The sequence below is a fragment of the Ranitomeya imitator genome, chromosome 2, assembly GCF_032444005.1.
Source record: "Ranitomeya imitator isolate aRanImi1 chromosome 2, aRanImi1.pri, whole genome shotgun sequence".
Taxonomy (NCBI): domain Eukaryota; kingdom Metazoa; phylum Chordata; class Amphibia; order Anura; family Dendrobatidae; genus Ranitomeya; species Ranitomeya imitator.
Window position 1 is genome coordinate 507,653,976 of NC_091283.1, and position 16,798 is coordinate 507,670,773.

Genomic DNA, 16,798 nt, shown 5'->3' on the forward strand with positions numbered 1-16,798 from the left:
GTGCCCGTCACCTTCCTTGGTATAAACAGATCCTCAGCGAGATATTTGTATTGTCCCCTTATATACTTATACATGGTTATTAGATCGCCCCTCAGTCGTCTTTTTTCTAGACTAAATAATCCTAATTTCGCTAATCTATCTGGGTATTGTAGTTCTCCCATCCCCTTTATTAATTTTGTTGCCCTCCTTTGTACTCTCTCTAGTTCCATTATATCCTTCCTGAGCACCGGTGCCCAAAACTGGACACAGTACTCCATGTGCGGTCTAACTAGGGATTTGTACAGAGGCAGTATAATGCTCTCATCATGTGTATCCAGACCTCTTTTAATGCACCCCATGATCCTGTTTGCCTTGGCAGCTGCTGCCTGGCACTGGCTGCTCCAGGTAAGTTTATCATTAACTAGGATCCCCAAGTCCTTCTCCCTGTCAGATTTACCCAGTGGTTTCCCGTTCAGTGTGTAATGGTGATATTGATTCCCTCTTCCCATGTGTATAACCTTACATTTATCATTGTTAAACCTCATCTGCCACCTTTCAGCCCAAGTTTCCAACTTATCCAGATCCATCTGTAGCAGAATACTATCTTCTCTTGTATTAACTGCTTTACATAGTTTTGTATCATCTGCAAATATCGATATTTTACTGTGTAAACCTTCTACCAGATCATTAATGAATATGTTGAAGAGAACAGGTCCCAATACTGACCCCTGCGGTACCCCACTGGTCACAGCGACCCAGTTAGAGACTATACCATTTATAACCACCCTCTGCTTTCTATCACTAAGCCAGTTACTAACCCATTTACACACATTTTCCCCCAGACCAAGCATTCTCATTTTGTGTACCAACCTCTTGTGCGGCACGGTATCAAACGCTTTGGAAAAATCGAGATATACCACGTCCAATGACTCACCGTGGTCCAGTCTATAGCTTACCTCTTCATAAAAACTGATTAGATTGGTTTGACAGGAGCGATTTCTCATAAACCCATGCTGATATGGAGTTAAACAGTTATTCTCATTGAGATAATCCAGAATAACATCCCTCAGAAACCCTTCAAATATTTTACCAACAATAGAGGTTAGACTTACTGGCCTATAATTTCCAGGTTCACTTTTAGAGCCCTTTTTGAATATTGGCACCACATTTGCTATGCGCCAGTCCTGCGGAACAGACCCTGTCGCTATAGAGTCACTAAAAATAAGAAATAATGGTTTATCTATTACATTACTTAGTTCTCTTAGTACTCGTGGGTGTATGCCATCCGGACCCGGAGATTTATCTATTTTAATCTTATTTAGCCGGTTTCGCACCTCTTCTTGGGTTAGATTGGTGACCCTTAATATAGGGTTTTCATTGTTTCTTGGGATTTCACCTAGCATTTCATTTTCCACCGTGAATACCGTGGAGAAGAAGGTGTTTAATATGTTAGCTTTTTCCTCGTCATCTACAACCATTCTTTCCTCACTATTTTTTAAGGGGCCTACATTTTCAGTTTTTATTCTTTTACTATTGATATAGTTGAAGAACAGTTTGGACTCAGCCATGATTCATGATTGGACTCAGCCGACATCTGTGAAGAGCCTGCAAATGTTCCTGGGCTTTGCTAATTTTTATCGTCGCTTCATCGCTAATTTTTCTAGTGTTGCTAAACCGTTCACTGATTTGACCAAGAAGGGTGCTGATGTGGTCAATTGGTCTTCTGCGGCCGTGGATGCTTTTCAGGAATTGAAGCGTCGTTTTTCTTCTGCCCCTGTGTTGTGCCAACCAGATGTTTCGCTCCCGTTTCAGGTTGAGGTTGATGCCTCTGAGATTGGGGCAGGGGCTGTTTTTTCGCAAAAAAGTTCTGATGGCTCGGGAATGAAGCCATGTGCTTTCTTTTCTAGAAAGTTTTCGCCTGCTGATCGCAATTATGATGTTGGTAATCGAGAGTTGTTGGCCATGAAGTGGGCATTCGAGGAGTGGAGTCATTGGCTTGAAGGAGCCAAGCATCGCGTGGTGGTCTTGACAGATCACAAAAATTTGACTTATCTTGAGTCTGCCAAACGGTTGAATCCGAGACAGGCTCGATGGGCGTTGTTTTTCTCCCGTTTTGATTTTGTGGTTTCGCACCTTCCGGGCTCTAAGAATGTGAAGGCTGATGCCCTGTCAAGGAGTTTTGTGCCTGACTCTCCGGGTGTTTCTGAGCCGGCAGGTATTCTCAAAGAGGGGATAATTTTGTCTGCCATCTCCCCTGATTTGCGGCGGGTGCTGCAAAAATTTCAGGCTGATAGACCTGACCGTTGCCCAGCAGAGAAACTGTTTGTCCCTGATAAATGGACTAGTAGAGTTATCTCTGAGCTTCATTGTTCGGTGTTGGCTGGGCATCCTGGAATCTTTGGTACCAGAGATTTGGTGGCTAGATCCTTTTGGTGGCCGTCTTTGTCACGGGATGTGCGTTCTTTTGTGCAGTCCTGTGGGACTTGTGCTCGGGCTAAGCCCTGCTGTTCTCGTGCTAGTGGGTTGCTCTTGCCCTTGCCGGTCCCGAAGAGGCCCTGGACACATATTTCTATGGATTTTATTTCGGATCTCCCCGTCTCTCAAAAGATGTCAGTCATTTGGGTGGTTTGTGATCGCTTTTCTAAGATGGTCCATTTGGTACCCTTGTCTAAATTGCCTTCCTCCTCTGATTTGGTGCCATTGTTTTTCCAGCATGTGGTTCATTTACATGGCATCCCGGAGAACATCGTTTCGGACAGAGGTTCCCAGTTTGTTTCGAGGTTTTGGCGATCCTTTTGTGCTAGGATGGGCATTAATTTGTCTTTTTCCTCGGCTTTCCATCCTCAGACAAATGGCAAAACCGAACGAACTAATCAGACGTTGGAAACATATCTGAGATGCTTTGTTTCTGCTGATCAGGATGATTGGGTGTCCTTTTTGCGGTTGGCTGAGTTTGCCCTTAATAATCGGGCCAGCTCGGCTACTTTGGTGTCGCCGTTTTTCTGCAATTCTGGTTTCCATCCTCGTTTCTCTTCAGGGCAGGTTGAGTCTTCGGACTGTCCTGGTGTAGATACTGTGGTGGATAGGTTGCAGCAGATTTGGACTCATGTGGTGGACAATTTGACATTGTCCCAGGAGAAGGCTCAACGTTTCGCTAACCGCCGGCGCTGTGTGGGTCCCCGACTTCGTGTTGGGGATTTAGTTTGGTTGTCGTCTCGTTATGTTCCTATGAAGGTTTCCTCTCCTAAGTTTAAGCCTTGTTTCATTGGTCCGTATAAAATTTCTGAGGTTATCAATCCTGTGTCATTTCGTTTGGCCCTTCCAGATTCTTTTGCCATCCATAATGTGTTCCATAGGTCGTTATTGCGGAGATACGTGGCGCCTGTGGTTCCATCCGTTGACCCTCCTGCTCCGGTGTTGGTTGAGGGGGAGTTGGAGTATGTGGTGGAGAAGATTTTGGATTCTCGTGTTTCGAGACGGAAACTCCAGTACTTGGTCAAGTGGAAGGGTTATGGTCAGGAGGATAATTCCTGGGTTTTTGCCTCTGATGTTCATGCGGCCGATCTGGTTCGTGCCTTTCATTTGGCTCATCCTGGTCGGCCTGGGGGCTCTCGTGAGGGTTCGGTGACCCCTCCTTAAGGGGGGGTACTGTTGTGAATTCTGTTGTCAGGCTCCCTCCTATGGTCATGAATGGTACTTCGGCTGGTTCTGTCCATGGACTTTCTCTGGTGCCTGTGGGTGTTTCTGAGTTTCCTTCCACAGGTGACGAGGCTAATTCGTTAGTGGGCTGCTCTATTTAACTCCACTTAGATCTTTGCCCCATGCCAGCTGTCAATGTTGTTCTATGGCTCTAGTTCGCTCCTGGATCGTTCTGAGTTCCTGTTTCTCCAGCAGAAGCTAAGTTCCTCTGTGCTATTTTGCTTGTTTGCTATTTTTTCTGTCCAGTTTGCTTTTGTCAATATTGCCTTGCTTGCTGGAAGCTCTGGGACGCAGAGGGGCGCCTCCCGCACCGTGAGTCGGTGCGGAAGGTATTTTTCCCTGCACTCTCTGCGTGGTCTTTTGTAGGTTTTTGTGCTGACCGCAAAGTAACCTTTACTATCCTCGGTCTGTTCAGTAAGTCGGGCCTCACTTTGCTAAATCTATTTAATCTCTGTGTTTGTATTTTCGTCTTTACTCACAGTCATTATATGTGGGGGGCTGCCTTTTCCTTTGGGGAATTTCTCTGAGGCAAGGTAGGCTTTATTTTTCTATCTTCAGGGCTAGCTAGTTTCTTAGGCTGTGCCGAGTTGCATAGGGAGCGTTAGGCGCAATCCACGGCTATTTCTAGTGTGTTTTGATAGGTTTAGGGATTGCGGTCAGCAGAGTTCCCACGTCCCAGAGCTCGTCCTTATTATCAGTAACAATCAGGTCCATTATTTGTCCAAACCACCGGATCATAACAATCAATAGTAAAAAAATCTAATGTCACAAATAATAATAAAAAAACAAAAAACCTGCTATTCTCACCTTCCGTCGTCCGCCAAGGCACACGCGGCTGCCGCCAGCTTCCGTTCCCAGATTTTGCAATGCATCTCTGAGAACGGAAGCTGGCGGCAGCAGCGCGTGCATCGGGACAGCTTCGCTGGACGCCGGAGGGTGAGTATATACGGTAACTATTTTTTATTTTAGTTCTTTTTTTTAACAGGGATATGGTGCCCACACTGCTATATACTACATGGGCTGTGTTATATACTGCGTGGCTGCTATATACTATGTGGACAGTGATATATACTGCATGGGCTGTGTTATTTACTGCATGGGCTGTGTTATTTACTGCGTGGGTTGTGCTATATATTACGTGGGCTGTGCTATATATTACATTGGCTGTGCTATATATTACGTTGGCTGTGTTATATACTGCGTGGCTGCTATATACTAGTGGGCACTGTTATATACTACGTGGGCAGTGTTATATACTGCGTGGCCTGTGTTATATACTGCGTGGCCTGTGTTATATGCTGCGTGGCCTGTGTTATATGCTGCGTGGCATGTGTTATATACTGCGTGCCCTGTGTTATATACTGCATGGGCTGTGTTATATACTGCGTGGCTGTGTTATATACTACATGGGCTGTGCTATATATTATGTGGGCTGTGTTATATACTGCGTGGCTGCTATATATTAAGTGGGCTGTGTTATATATTGCGTGGCTGCTATATATTACATGGGCTGTGTTATATACTGTGTGGGCTGTGTTATATACTGCGTGGCCTGTGTTATATACTGCGTGGCCTGTGCTATACATTACATGAGCTCTGTTATATACTACGTGGCTGTGCTATGTACTGCGTGTCTGCTATATACTACATGGCTCCTATATACTACATGGCCTGTGCTATATACTACATGGCTGCTATATATATATATATATATATATATATATATATACATACATACATACATAACTACATATTCTAGAATTCCCCATGCGTTAGAATCGGGCCACCATCTAGTAGGGAAAATATAATTCTTCCTCCCCTCTGCTTGGCATGACAACCTACATGTTTAACACATGGTAGTCTCCCTTAATTCACTTGAAATTTTCCTTAAATTGCTTCATAGAGATTTAATATTTTAAACATTACACATGAAAATCTCTGAATAAATGCACACAGTGCCCTCTTTTTATAGTTGTCCTTGATATATATTACGTGGGCTGTGCTATATATTACGTTGGCTGTGTTATATACTGCGTGGCTGCTATATACTACGTGGGCACTGTTATATACTGCGTGGCATGTGTTATATACTGCGTGGCCTGTGTTATATACTGCGTGGCCTGTGTTATATGCTGCGTGGCCTGTGTTATATGCTGCGTGTCCTGTGTTATATACTGCATGCCCTGTGTTATATACTGCGTGGGCTGTGTTATATACTGCGTGGCTGTGTTATATACTGCATGGGCTGTGCTATATATTACGTGGCTGCTATATACTACGTGGGCAGTGTTATATACTGCGTTGGCTGTGTTATATACTGCGTGGGCTGTGCTATATATTATGTGGGCTGTGTTATATACTGCGTGGCTGCTATATATTACACGGGCTGTGTTATATACTGTGTGGGCTGTGTTATATACTGTGTGGCCTGTGTTATATACTGCGTGGCCTGTGCTATACATTACATGGGCTCTGTTATATACTACGTGGCTGTGCTATATACTGCGTGTCTGCTATATACTACGTGGCTCCTATATACTACATGGCCTGTGCTATATACTACGTGGCTGATATATATATATATATATATATATACATACATAACTACATATTCTAGAATTCCCCATGCGTTAGAATCGGGCCACCATCTAGTAGGGAAAATATAATTCTTCCTCCCCTCTGCTTGGCATGACAACCTACATGTTTAACACATGGTAGTCTCCCTTAATTCACTTGAAATTTTCCTTAAATTGCTTCATAGAGATTTAATATTTTAAACATTACACATGAAAATCTCTGAATAAATGCACACAGTGCCCTCTTTTTATAGTTGTCCTTGATATATATTACGTGGGCTGTGCTATATATTACGTTGGCTGTGTTATATACTGCGTGGCTGCTATATACTACGTGGGCACTGTTATATACTGCATGGCATGTGTTATATACTGCGTGGCCTGTGTTATATACTGCGTGGCCTGTGTTATATGCTGCGTGGCCTGTGTTATATGCTGCGTGTCCTGTGTTATATACTGCATGCCCTGTGTTATATACTGCGTGGGCTGTGTTATATACTGCGTGGCTGTGTTATATACTGCATGGGCTGTGCTATATATTACGTGGCTGCTATATACTACGTGGGCAGTGTTATATACTGCGTTGGCTGTGTTATATACTGCGTGGGCTGTGCTATATATTATGTGGGCTGTGTTATATACTGCGTGGCTGCTATATATTACACGGGCTGTGTTATATACTGTGTGGGCTGTGTTATATACTGTGTGGCCTGTGTTATATACTGCGTGGCCTGTGCTATACATTACATGGGCTCTGTTATATACTACGTGGCTGTGCTATATACTGCGTGTCTGCTATATACTACGTGGCTCCTATATACTACATGGCCTGTGCTATATACTACGTGGCTGCTATATATATATATATATATATATATATATATATATATACATACATAACTACATATTCTAGAATTCCCCATGCGTTAGAATCGGGCCACCATCTAGTAGGGAAAATATAATTCTTCCTCCCCTCTGCCTGGCATGACAACCTACATGTTTAACACATGGTAGTCTCCCTTAATTCCCTTGAAATTTTCCTTAAATTGTTTCATAGAGATTTAATATTTTAAACATTACACATGAAAATCTCTGAATAAATGCACACAGTGCCCTCTTTTTATAGTTGTCCTTGATAGTGGCAACAATATTGACATCTCTAAATTTGTAGCAACCAGGGCTCTGTCACTGCTCACTGTTCACACTCAAAGAATGTTCATTTCCGAATTCCAAAGTCCGATTAGCAGTATAATTTGCTCCGGTGGTGCCACTTAAATATATATAAAAAAAAGGTAGATTGGGCACTCACAACTTTGCATTAAATGTATTTTTTAATTTGTGGCTTCATATTGAAAACAGGGAGTACTGAGAGAAACTTGGCTAATGTCCTCAGAAGAAGCGTGATCGCCAAGCGAAACGGCTGTTAGCCAAGCTTATCTCAGCAATCGCTGTTTTCTATGTTAAACTTTAAAAAAAGAAATGCATTTTAAGCAAAGTGGTAAGTTCCCCGTCTACCTTTTTGTTATAATATTGTCCTCTGTTCTGCATTTATCTTAAAGAGTTCCACAATCCTAGAGCTTCTACCATCCCGCTGCTGAAAGAGTTCTACCATCCCTCTGCTGGCATCATGGTCTGGGATTTTGGTACTATGAAAGGGGGACCTGGATTGATCATTACAGTAACTGCTTGAGTTTCTTTACTCTGTGTCACGATATTTATACAGATCATGCCAGGTACTTACAAATCTGACAGTTTTCGGGGCCCTCTCCCCAGCAAGATCCAGCTGTTCTTGAGGGTAAGGAACCACAACTGCTTGAACATTGAGGACCTTAGAATAGAAAGTAGAAGCAAGAATAGTCACCAACTAATTTCACCTTTTTTTGTCATACATAAGGGAGCTAAAAGGTGTATGTATGGCAGAAATATCTGCATAAGGAACAGTAGAACAGTAGTGGTGTGGATGTGCTACACTGTAACGCAACGCATACGGTAAAGACCCTTTATTTTGGAGGTTTTGACATGAGCTTTGGAATTTTCGTGCCAGTACACTTCCTGACAGAAGTTATGTCGCTTATCCTTGTTATGTAAATAAAAGCTTATAACCTGACGTTAAATTCATCCATTGGTTGTATAAATTATTCTTTTGAAAGCTGAAACCCTCTGAAATGTGGTTTAGGTTAAGAAAATAAACTGGCATCAATGCAGAAATATTGATCAGTTAATGGACACAAAATGGTCAGATTTTGGCAAGACAAAAGTTTTGTCGCCCACAGAAAGTAATGTGATATTCAAACAAATAATTAACTTAAAATACAAATATATGTTGCATAACATTGGTGAATGAAGTTGTGGTGCTATTAGAGTCATATTTAATATTTTGTGTGACTTCCATGAGTTTGAAGGACTGCATCCATGCGGTTCAACAATGATTCATACAATTTATTAATGAAGTCATCAGGAATAGCAAAGAATGCAGTCTTACATGCCTCCCAGAGTTCATCTAGATTCTTTGGTTTTGTCTTCCAAGCTTCCTTTTTCATCCTACCCCAAACATGCTCAATGATGTTCATGTCTGGTGACTGGGCTGGCCAGTCCTTGAGCACCTTGTTCTTTTTTGTCTGGAGGAACTTTGTTGTAGAGATGGATGTATGAGATGGAGCACCATCCTGCTGCAGAATTTGACCCATTTTATGATTTGGAATATAAGAGGTAGCTAATACTTCTTGATATTTTAGGCTATTGATATTGCCTTCCACCTTGCAAATGTTTTGCACACCCCATTACGGAATGTAACCCCAGACCATGATCTTTCCACCACCAAATTTACCGTAACTGTTTTCTGGGTGTATTTTGGATCCATACAGGCTCCAGTAGGTCTCCTGCAGTATTTGTGGTGGCTGTGGTGTAATTCTACTGAAGATTCATCAGAGAAATCCACCTTCTGCCACTTTTCCAGCGTCCATCTGTTTAGCAGGCTGTGGTACTTTGCAAATGCCACACATTTTTTTATTTGCCTTTTGTTTAGTGCTGGCTTCTGGGCAGTGATTTGACCATGGAGGCCATTTCGAGACAGAATCCTACAAACTGTTCTAGTTGACACAGGGACTTGTGGTGACCAGGCCTGTTGGAGCTCTGCTGCAGTGGAAGAGGAGCTTGCTTTGGATTTTCTAACCAACAAACGTTCCATCTGAGCAGTTGTCTTGCGGGGTCTGCCGGACCTGGGCTTGTCAAACACATCTCCAGTCTCTTCAAATCTTTTTTTAATTATTTGTACTTGACGCTGAGACACATTAAAGGTGCCAGCCACCTCTGCAGTGGATCTGGTTTTCAGCCTCTTGATAATCCAGGCTTTGGTCGCAGGGTGGATTTTTGGCATGTTGTCAGAGCTTGAGTTGCAATTGAAGTGAAGGTCTGGGGTGCTGGGTTTCTTTTTATACACACACACTAATTAACCGATCATTTACTGAGCACAGGTGAGGATGTAAACAAGGATTGGGTGCATTATATGACCAGGTGACAAAACTTTTGTCTTGCCAAAATCTGACCATTCTGTGTCCATTAACTGATCAATATTTCTGCATTGATGACAATTTATTTTCTTAACCTAAACCACATTTCGGAGGGTTTCAGCTTTCAAAAGAATAATTTATACAACCAATGGATGAATTTAATGTCAGGTTATAAGCTTTTATTTACATAACATGGATAAGCGACATAACTTCTGTCAGGGAGTGTAGTGTTCACAATCTGCAGACATGACTGAATCCAGGCTCAATGTACTCATTCGCATCGCTGCCTGGCATTTTAACGAGCATCGTCACCTCCAAAGAATGGACAAGACTTGTGCGTGCCTAAATATGTTCTATACGGTGCTTCGGTCCAGGAGGAAGATCGCTAATTGACAAACACTGGTCTGTATGCAGTTTGTGTGCAGTCCATTGTAGACACATGGGAAACACACTGACTAAAAATACATTTGTCTGAACATAGCCTCAACCATAAATCGGCAGCAACAATGGTCCGCAAACCTACAAACCTATACTCAGAACCCGGAAAGTGTCTCAAGTTACACAAGTGTTTAATCATCAGAATATACAATCTGATACTATCCTAATTGTCCCAAATAAACAGCCCTAGTGAAGGCACTGGCTTTACAATCAGGAGAACCAGCTGATGGCTAGAATATGTTAATGCAATATTGTTATATTGATGGACCACCTAAACTACTGATCCCCCCTCCCCCCCAATATGCTTACATAGACGTCGTCCACTCTGTAGAACCACATCCTTACGGAAAGCGTTACTCTGGCTCAGCACATCCTGCCATTTGATGCTTTCATGAAAGCAAAGTTGGGTGTTATTCTCCATGAGGACCCCACCATTTAAAATCTCTGCAGAAAGATCAAGGACAATACATTTAGTAAAGTATACATATGAATCAACTTCAAACATGTGAATGCATTTTGTAGTATATTAAAGGGTTATTCCTATCTTTATATTGTCAGATAGTGCTTATACAAACAAGCACTTTTGCAATTTACTACTTATTAAAGGGAATCTGTCAGCAGCCTTTTGCTACCCCATCTGAGAGCAGCATGATGTAGGGAAAGGGACCCTGACTCTAAGGGTGCAGCAGTTGTGACACAGTCAGAGTTCTAAGATGTAGCATGAACCAGAGCTGAGAAAGCTGCCCCCGTCCACACCAGGCTCTCTATGTACATTGTCTATTGACAGTGAGCTGCTTATCAGAGGTGGAGGCGTGGTCAGATGACTTGGCATGGGGCAGATAGTCACAACATTGATAATGTCTTTGTGATAAAACAATAGTACACAGTCTGATAAGTGACACATCATTGAATTCAGTGTTTTAGCCACTACCTCATGCTGTCCTCAGATTACGTAGCAAAACCTGATGACAGATTGCCTTTAAAGCCTGTAGCCATTCTACAGATATTAACACTTTTCTTTTGTTTACAGCTCATTGGCTTGGGACCGACCACCACTGCAGTCAACTTTATAACTGCTGCATCCACAATGTGCAGATACTTTTTCAAATTAAATCTTTTATTCTTAAATGTTTTCCCAGTTTCAGAGAAAAAGTTCCTACAGCTACTGAAGCGAACCAGTGAGGTTAGGGAAAGGCTAACAGCAGTAGGAATGCCTACTACATCCAAATGCCTGATGGGGTCAAGTACTGCCAGATATAATGCCTTCCCTCTCTATGCCTGAAGACAGACCAAAGTGGCTTAATTCACCATGTGTAGACTTCTGTATGAGGAGCTTATTCATACTTACCAACGTCATTGGCAAAATAGGGATATTTAAGTCCTGTCCCCAGCCCCACCCAGAAAAATGTGGACAGTCCAGCAAATTTGTGATTGTTGAAAACAATGTTGCTCTTCATCTTGTGGACCATGATGGTAGCAAATGAAAGAGGAACCAGCCCAAGATTCTTAGAGCCTTTCTAATGCTCCCCAAAATGCATAGTAAGAGTGGTTGAATCAACTCCTCGTACCTCAAAAAAGTTGGAAATGCGGTCACCATGAGGGCCCAATTATTTTAGTTACTATGGTATTCCTGCTTTTTGAAAGGCCTCCATTTAAGTTCAGGTACATACTAACTGATTCCAAACCTATGGCTATAGTATATCCCACTGCAGTTGGATATTACCTCACTGACATAAGTCTGAATGTCCTCTACAAACATTGCTCACCTGTAAGACTCCTCATCCGCAGCTCTCGAAAGCCAGCTGGACCTCCGGATTCTGAGTTGGACAGCACTGCTAAAGCATAACGATCCTGATAGAGTTGAGTTCCACGAATAATATGTAGTTTCTCCAAGGGAATATAACTCATCAGATTGTGGGCTATTAAAACATAGCCTTGCACCTCCTTAATGTCCTAAAATGGCAAACAGGAGTTATATCATACACTGTGCCGCCATGATCTAATGCTGTTGTATGGCCAATGTAGGCACCCTTATACAGCTGCAAAATTATGATACTGACTGTTGTTATTATTATTTATTTATATAGCACCATTGATTCCAGGGAGAGGGAAGGTGGTGAAGTTAGATAGAGAGCAGAGACAGGTGAAGATCAGGTCTAGTGTATGTCCGTCTGTGTGGGTGGCTGCGGAGGACCACTGAGTAAGTCCAAAAGATGAAGTAAGGGACAGGAGTTTGGAGGCTGTTGACTGAAGGGTATCAGTGGGGATGTTGAAGTCACCCATGATGATAGTGGGAATGTCAGTGGAAAGAAAGCGAAGAAGCTAGGTAGAGAATTGGTCAATAAAGGCAGTGGCCAGGCCCAGAGGTCGGTATATAACGGCCACTTGGACGTTGGAGGGAGAGATGTGGACAGAGTGGACTTCAAAAGAGGGGAGGATAAGGGAGGGTAAAGGTGGGATTGGGTTGAATATGCAGTTAGTGGAAAGGAGACGACCCATACCTCCACCATGTCTGTTGCCGGGGCGAGGCGTACAGTGCCTACAAGTAGTATTCAACCCCCTGCAGATTTAGCAGGTTTACACATTTGGAATTAACTTGGCATTGTGACATTTGGACTGTAGATCAGCCTGGAAGTGTGAAATGCACTGCAGCAAAAAAGAATGTTATTTCTTTGTTTATTTTTTTTTTAAATTGTGAAAAGTCTTTTCAGAGGGTCATTTATTATTCAACCCCTCAACCCACCAGAATTCTGTTTGGCTCCCCTAAAGTATTAAGAAGTAGTTCAGGCACAAAGAACAATGAGCTTCACATGTTTGGATTAATTATCTCTTTTTCCAGCCTTTTCTGACTATTTAAGACCCTCCCCAAACTTGTGAACAGCATTCATACATGGTCAACATGGGAAAGACAAAGGAGCATTCCAAGGCCATCAGAGACAAGATCGTGGTGGTCACAAGGCTGGCAAGGGGTACAAAACCCTTTCCAAGGAGTTGGGCCTACCTGTCTCCACTGTTGGGAGCATCATCCGGAAGTGGAAGGCTTATGGAACTACTGTTAGCCTTCCACGGCCTGGACAGCCTTTGAAAGTTTTCTCCCGTGCCGAGGCCAGGCTTGTCCGAAGAGTCAAGGCTAACCCAAGGACAACAAGGAAGGAGCTCCGGGAAGATCTCATGGCAGTGGGGACATTAGTTTCAGTTAATACCATAAGTAACGTACTCCACCGCAATGGTCTCCGTTCCAGACGAGCCCGTAAGGTACCTTTACTTTCAAAGCGTCATGTCAAGGCTCGTCTACAGTTTGCTCATGATCACTTGGAGGACTCTGAGACTGACTGGTTCAAGGTTCTCTGGTCTGATGAGACCAAGATCGAGATCTTTGGTGCCAACCACACACGTGACGTTTGGAGACTGGATGGCACTGCATACGACCCCAAGAATACCATCCCTACAGTCAAGCATGGTGGTGGCAGCATCATGCTGTGGGGCTGTTTCTCACCAAGGGGCCTGGCCATCTGGTCCGCATCCATGGGAAGATGGATAGCACGGCCTACCTGGAGATTTTGGCCAAGAACCTCCGCTCCTCCATCAAGGATCTTAAGATGGGTCGTCATTTCATCTTCCAACAAGACAACGACCCAAAGCACACAGCCAAGAAAACCAAGGCCTGGTTCAAGAGGCAAACAATCAAGGTGTTGCAGTGGCCTAGTCAGTCTCCTGACCTTAACCCAATTGAAAACTTGTGGAAGGAGCTCAAGATTAAAGTCCACATGAGACACCCAAAGAACCTAGAAAACTTGGAGAAGATCTGCATGGAGGAGTGGGCCAAGATAACTACAGAGACCTGTGCCGGACTGATCAGGTCTTATAAAAGATAATTATTATCTGTAATTGCAAACAAAGGTTATTCCACAAAATATTAAACCTAGGGGTTGAATAATAATTGACCCACACTTTTATGTTTAAAATTTATAAAAATTTAACTGAGCAACAAAACTTTTTGGTTTGTAAGATTTATGCATCTGTTAATAAATCCTGCTCTTGTTTGAAGTTTGAAGGCTCTAACTTATTTGCATCTTAGTAAACCTGCTAAATCTGCAGGGGGTTGAATACTACTTGTAGGCACTGTATGGGTGAAGTGGAGGATGCCATAACACAGCGCAGCAAGGGAGGCGGTGTCAGAGGGTGTTAGCCATGTTTCTGTGAGGCCGAGGAAGGCAAGATTGCGAGAGAGAAAGAGGTCATGAATCACATGAATCTTGGGTATCAGGGGCATGGCTTTTACGTTGGAAAGATTGCAGTAGTTCATATTAGAAAGGGAGCGGTAGGAGGGGGTAGTAATGGGAGGTATGAGCTGTGGGCGTCCAGAATTGGGAGATATGTCACCAACAGTGAGGAGAAGCAGAGAGAGGGAGAGCAGGTAGGAGAAGGAGAGTGGCCGGCTTGTTTTATGTTTTATTAGGAGAGATCTGAGGTTGAGGAGTAGGTCAGCAGCGGAGGTCAGGTGAGGAGGTAAGAGGGAAAGGGAGATGATTATTTGGTTAGAGGGTGCTGGGGTTTGGGGATAGCGAAGGAGAGTGGGGATTAATGGAGCAAACATTGTAAGGGCATATGTGAACATGGTGAAGGAGTGAGATGGGTTAAAAGAAAAGCAATTTACTGATGCAATTTAGTGGAGGGGGGTTCTCCAATGTATCGTAAAAACCATAAAATAGCATCAAAATCCCAATGGATTTGCAATTGAGCACTACATGGGTCTTCTGTCCGCCCACTACTTGTATTAGCCTTAGGTATCCACATTGTACAGAGGCCCATACAGACTCCGGGAGACCTCCTTTTTACCTGAGCGGTGTTGTCTGGTGCTTGTGCTTGAACCCAGAAAATACAGGTAGTATGTCCACTGTCAGCAAAATTACTGTGCTAATGAATCTGTCTGAGACTAGCAGACAGTAAATATGGTTTATTATCCCATTTCAGACATTTTCGGGAGGGGCAGGGTTCCAGTTTTCTACAAACATATGCACAGATATAACAACCTGTAAACATAACATCAGCATATGGAAATATACCCTTAACATACTGTACATGTATTAAGCATAAGTACCCTTGCAGTAGTCTAGAATTATGAACTTACTGTATCAGCACTTGTAGTGTGATGACATCAACATATGTACACATTGAGTATAAAAATTCTGCACACCACTTCAAAATTACAGGTTTATCTCATATTAACCATATTAAAAAAAATCACACCAAGAAGAAGAATTTCAGAACTTTTTCTCTTTTAACCCCTTCACCCCGAGCTTATTTTGACCATTGTCACTTAATGAGGTGATAACTCTGGAAAGCTTCAGTGATTCTGAGACTGTTTTTTGAGACACGCTGGTAAATTTTGAGTCACTGGTAAATTTTGGTTGATATGATTTGCATTTCTGAAAATACTGACATAATTGACAGAAAGTGCAAAAATTTGTCCATTTTCAAACTTTTAAATTTTATGCCCTTAAATCAGATAGTCATACCACACAAAATGATTAACAAATCACATTTACCATATGTCTACTTTACATCAGCATCATTTTTTCTACATATTTTTTGGTTAGGAATTTAGAAGGGTTAAAAGTTTATCAGCATTTTTTCCAACAAAAATTCTCAAAAACAATTTTTTTAGGGAACACATCACATTTGAAGTGACTTTGAGGGGTCAAAATACCCAAAAGTGAAACTCTTTAAAAATCTGCACCCCTTAGGCTTCTTTCACACTTCCGTCGGTACGGGGCCGTCACGAAGCGTCGGCGCGACGTACCGACGGAAGTGTTTGCTTTCACATTTCCATCTGCGTTGCCGAGCAGGAAAGATCGTGAAAGCGATATTTGCTGCTGGGCATGCGCAGTATGAAGCACTGGATGCGGCGTACGTAAAAACATTCCCCTGAATGTTTTTCCGAGACGATGGTCCGCCAAAACCCGACGCATCCAGTGGATGACTCATGCAACGTATAGCCATATGTCGCAATGCGTCGCTAGTGCAAGTCTATAGAGAAAATATGCATCCTGCGGGCAACTTTGCAGGATGCGTTTTTTCTCCAAAACGACGCATTGTGACGTTGGCCAAACGACGGAAGTGTGAAAGAAGCCTTAGGGTAAGTTCACACTGGGCGTTTTGCTCCCTTTATTTCTGCAGCAAAACCTGATTTCTTGGCAGGAAAGAAGCTGCGGCAAAAACGCAGGTTTATGTTAAGTTTACACAGGACGTTTTTACAGTTTCTTTTCTGCAGCAAAACCATATCTTCTTGGCAGGAAAGAAGCTGCGTCGAAAACGCAGGTTTAGGAGTGTTTTTGGTGCTTATTTGGTGCAGGTTTTTTTTGGTTCATTTTTTTTCTTTGTCCATGCTAATGTCCTTGAATTTTCAGCAGCAAAAATGCAGCAAATAATGATACCTGCGTTTTTGTTGCGTTTTTTCAACACCCATTCAAGTCAAATCTCATAGGCTTTGCTGGTACTTAAAAAAGCAGCTGAAAATTAGCATTAAAAAACACAGCAAAAACGCCCTGTGTGAACTTACCTTAGGTGCGTTTTTCTTGCCTTTTTTGTTGCGGT

At 42.7% G+C, this 16,798-nt stretch overlaps 1 protein-coding gene across 2 annotated transcripts in view; it reads right to left on the reverse strand.

Annotated features, from left to right (window-relative positions):
• Nucleotides 1-16,798, reverse strand: part of ERBB2 (erb-b2 receptor tyrosine kinase 2) — a 144,895-nt gene that overhangs the window by 38,827 nt on the left and 89,270 nt on the right. For both annotated transcript variants that reach the window (XM_069751649.1, XM_069751648.1), the window contains exons 3-5: nt 11,968-12,154; nt 10,511-10,645; nt 7,996-8,082 (exon numbers count right to left, since the gene is read on the reverse strand). In XM_069751649.1, the coding sequence (XP_069607750.1) occupies nt 7,996-8,082; nt 10,511-10,645; nt 11,968-12,154 (409 nt within the window). The remainder of the gene's footprint in view (nt 1-7,995; nt 8,083-10,510; nt 10,646-11,967; nt 12,155-16,798) is intronic.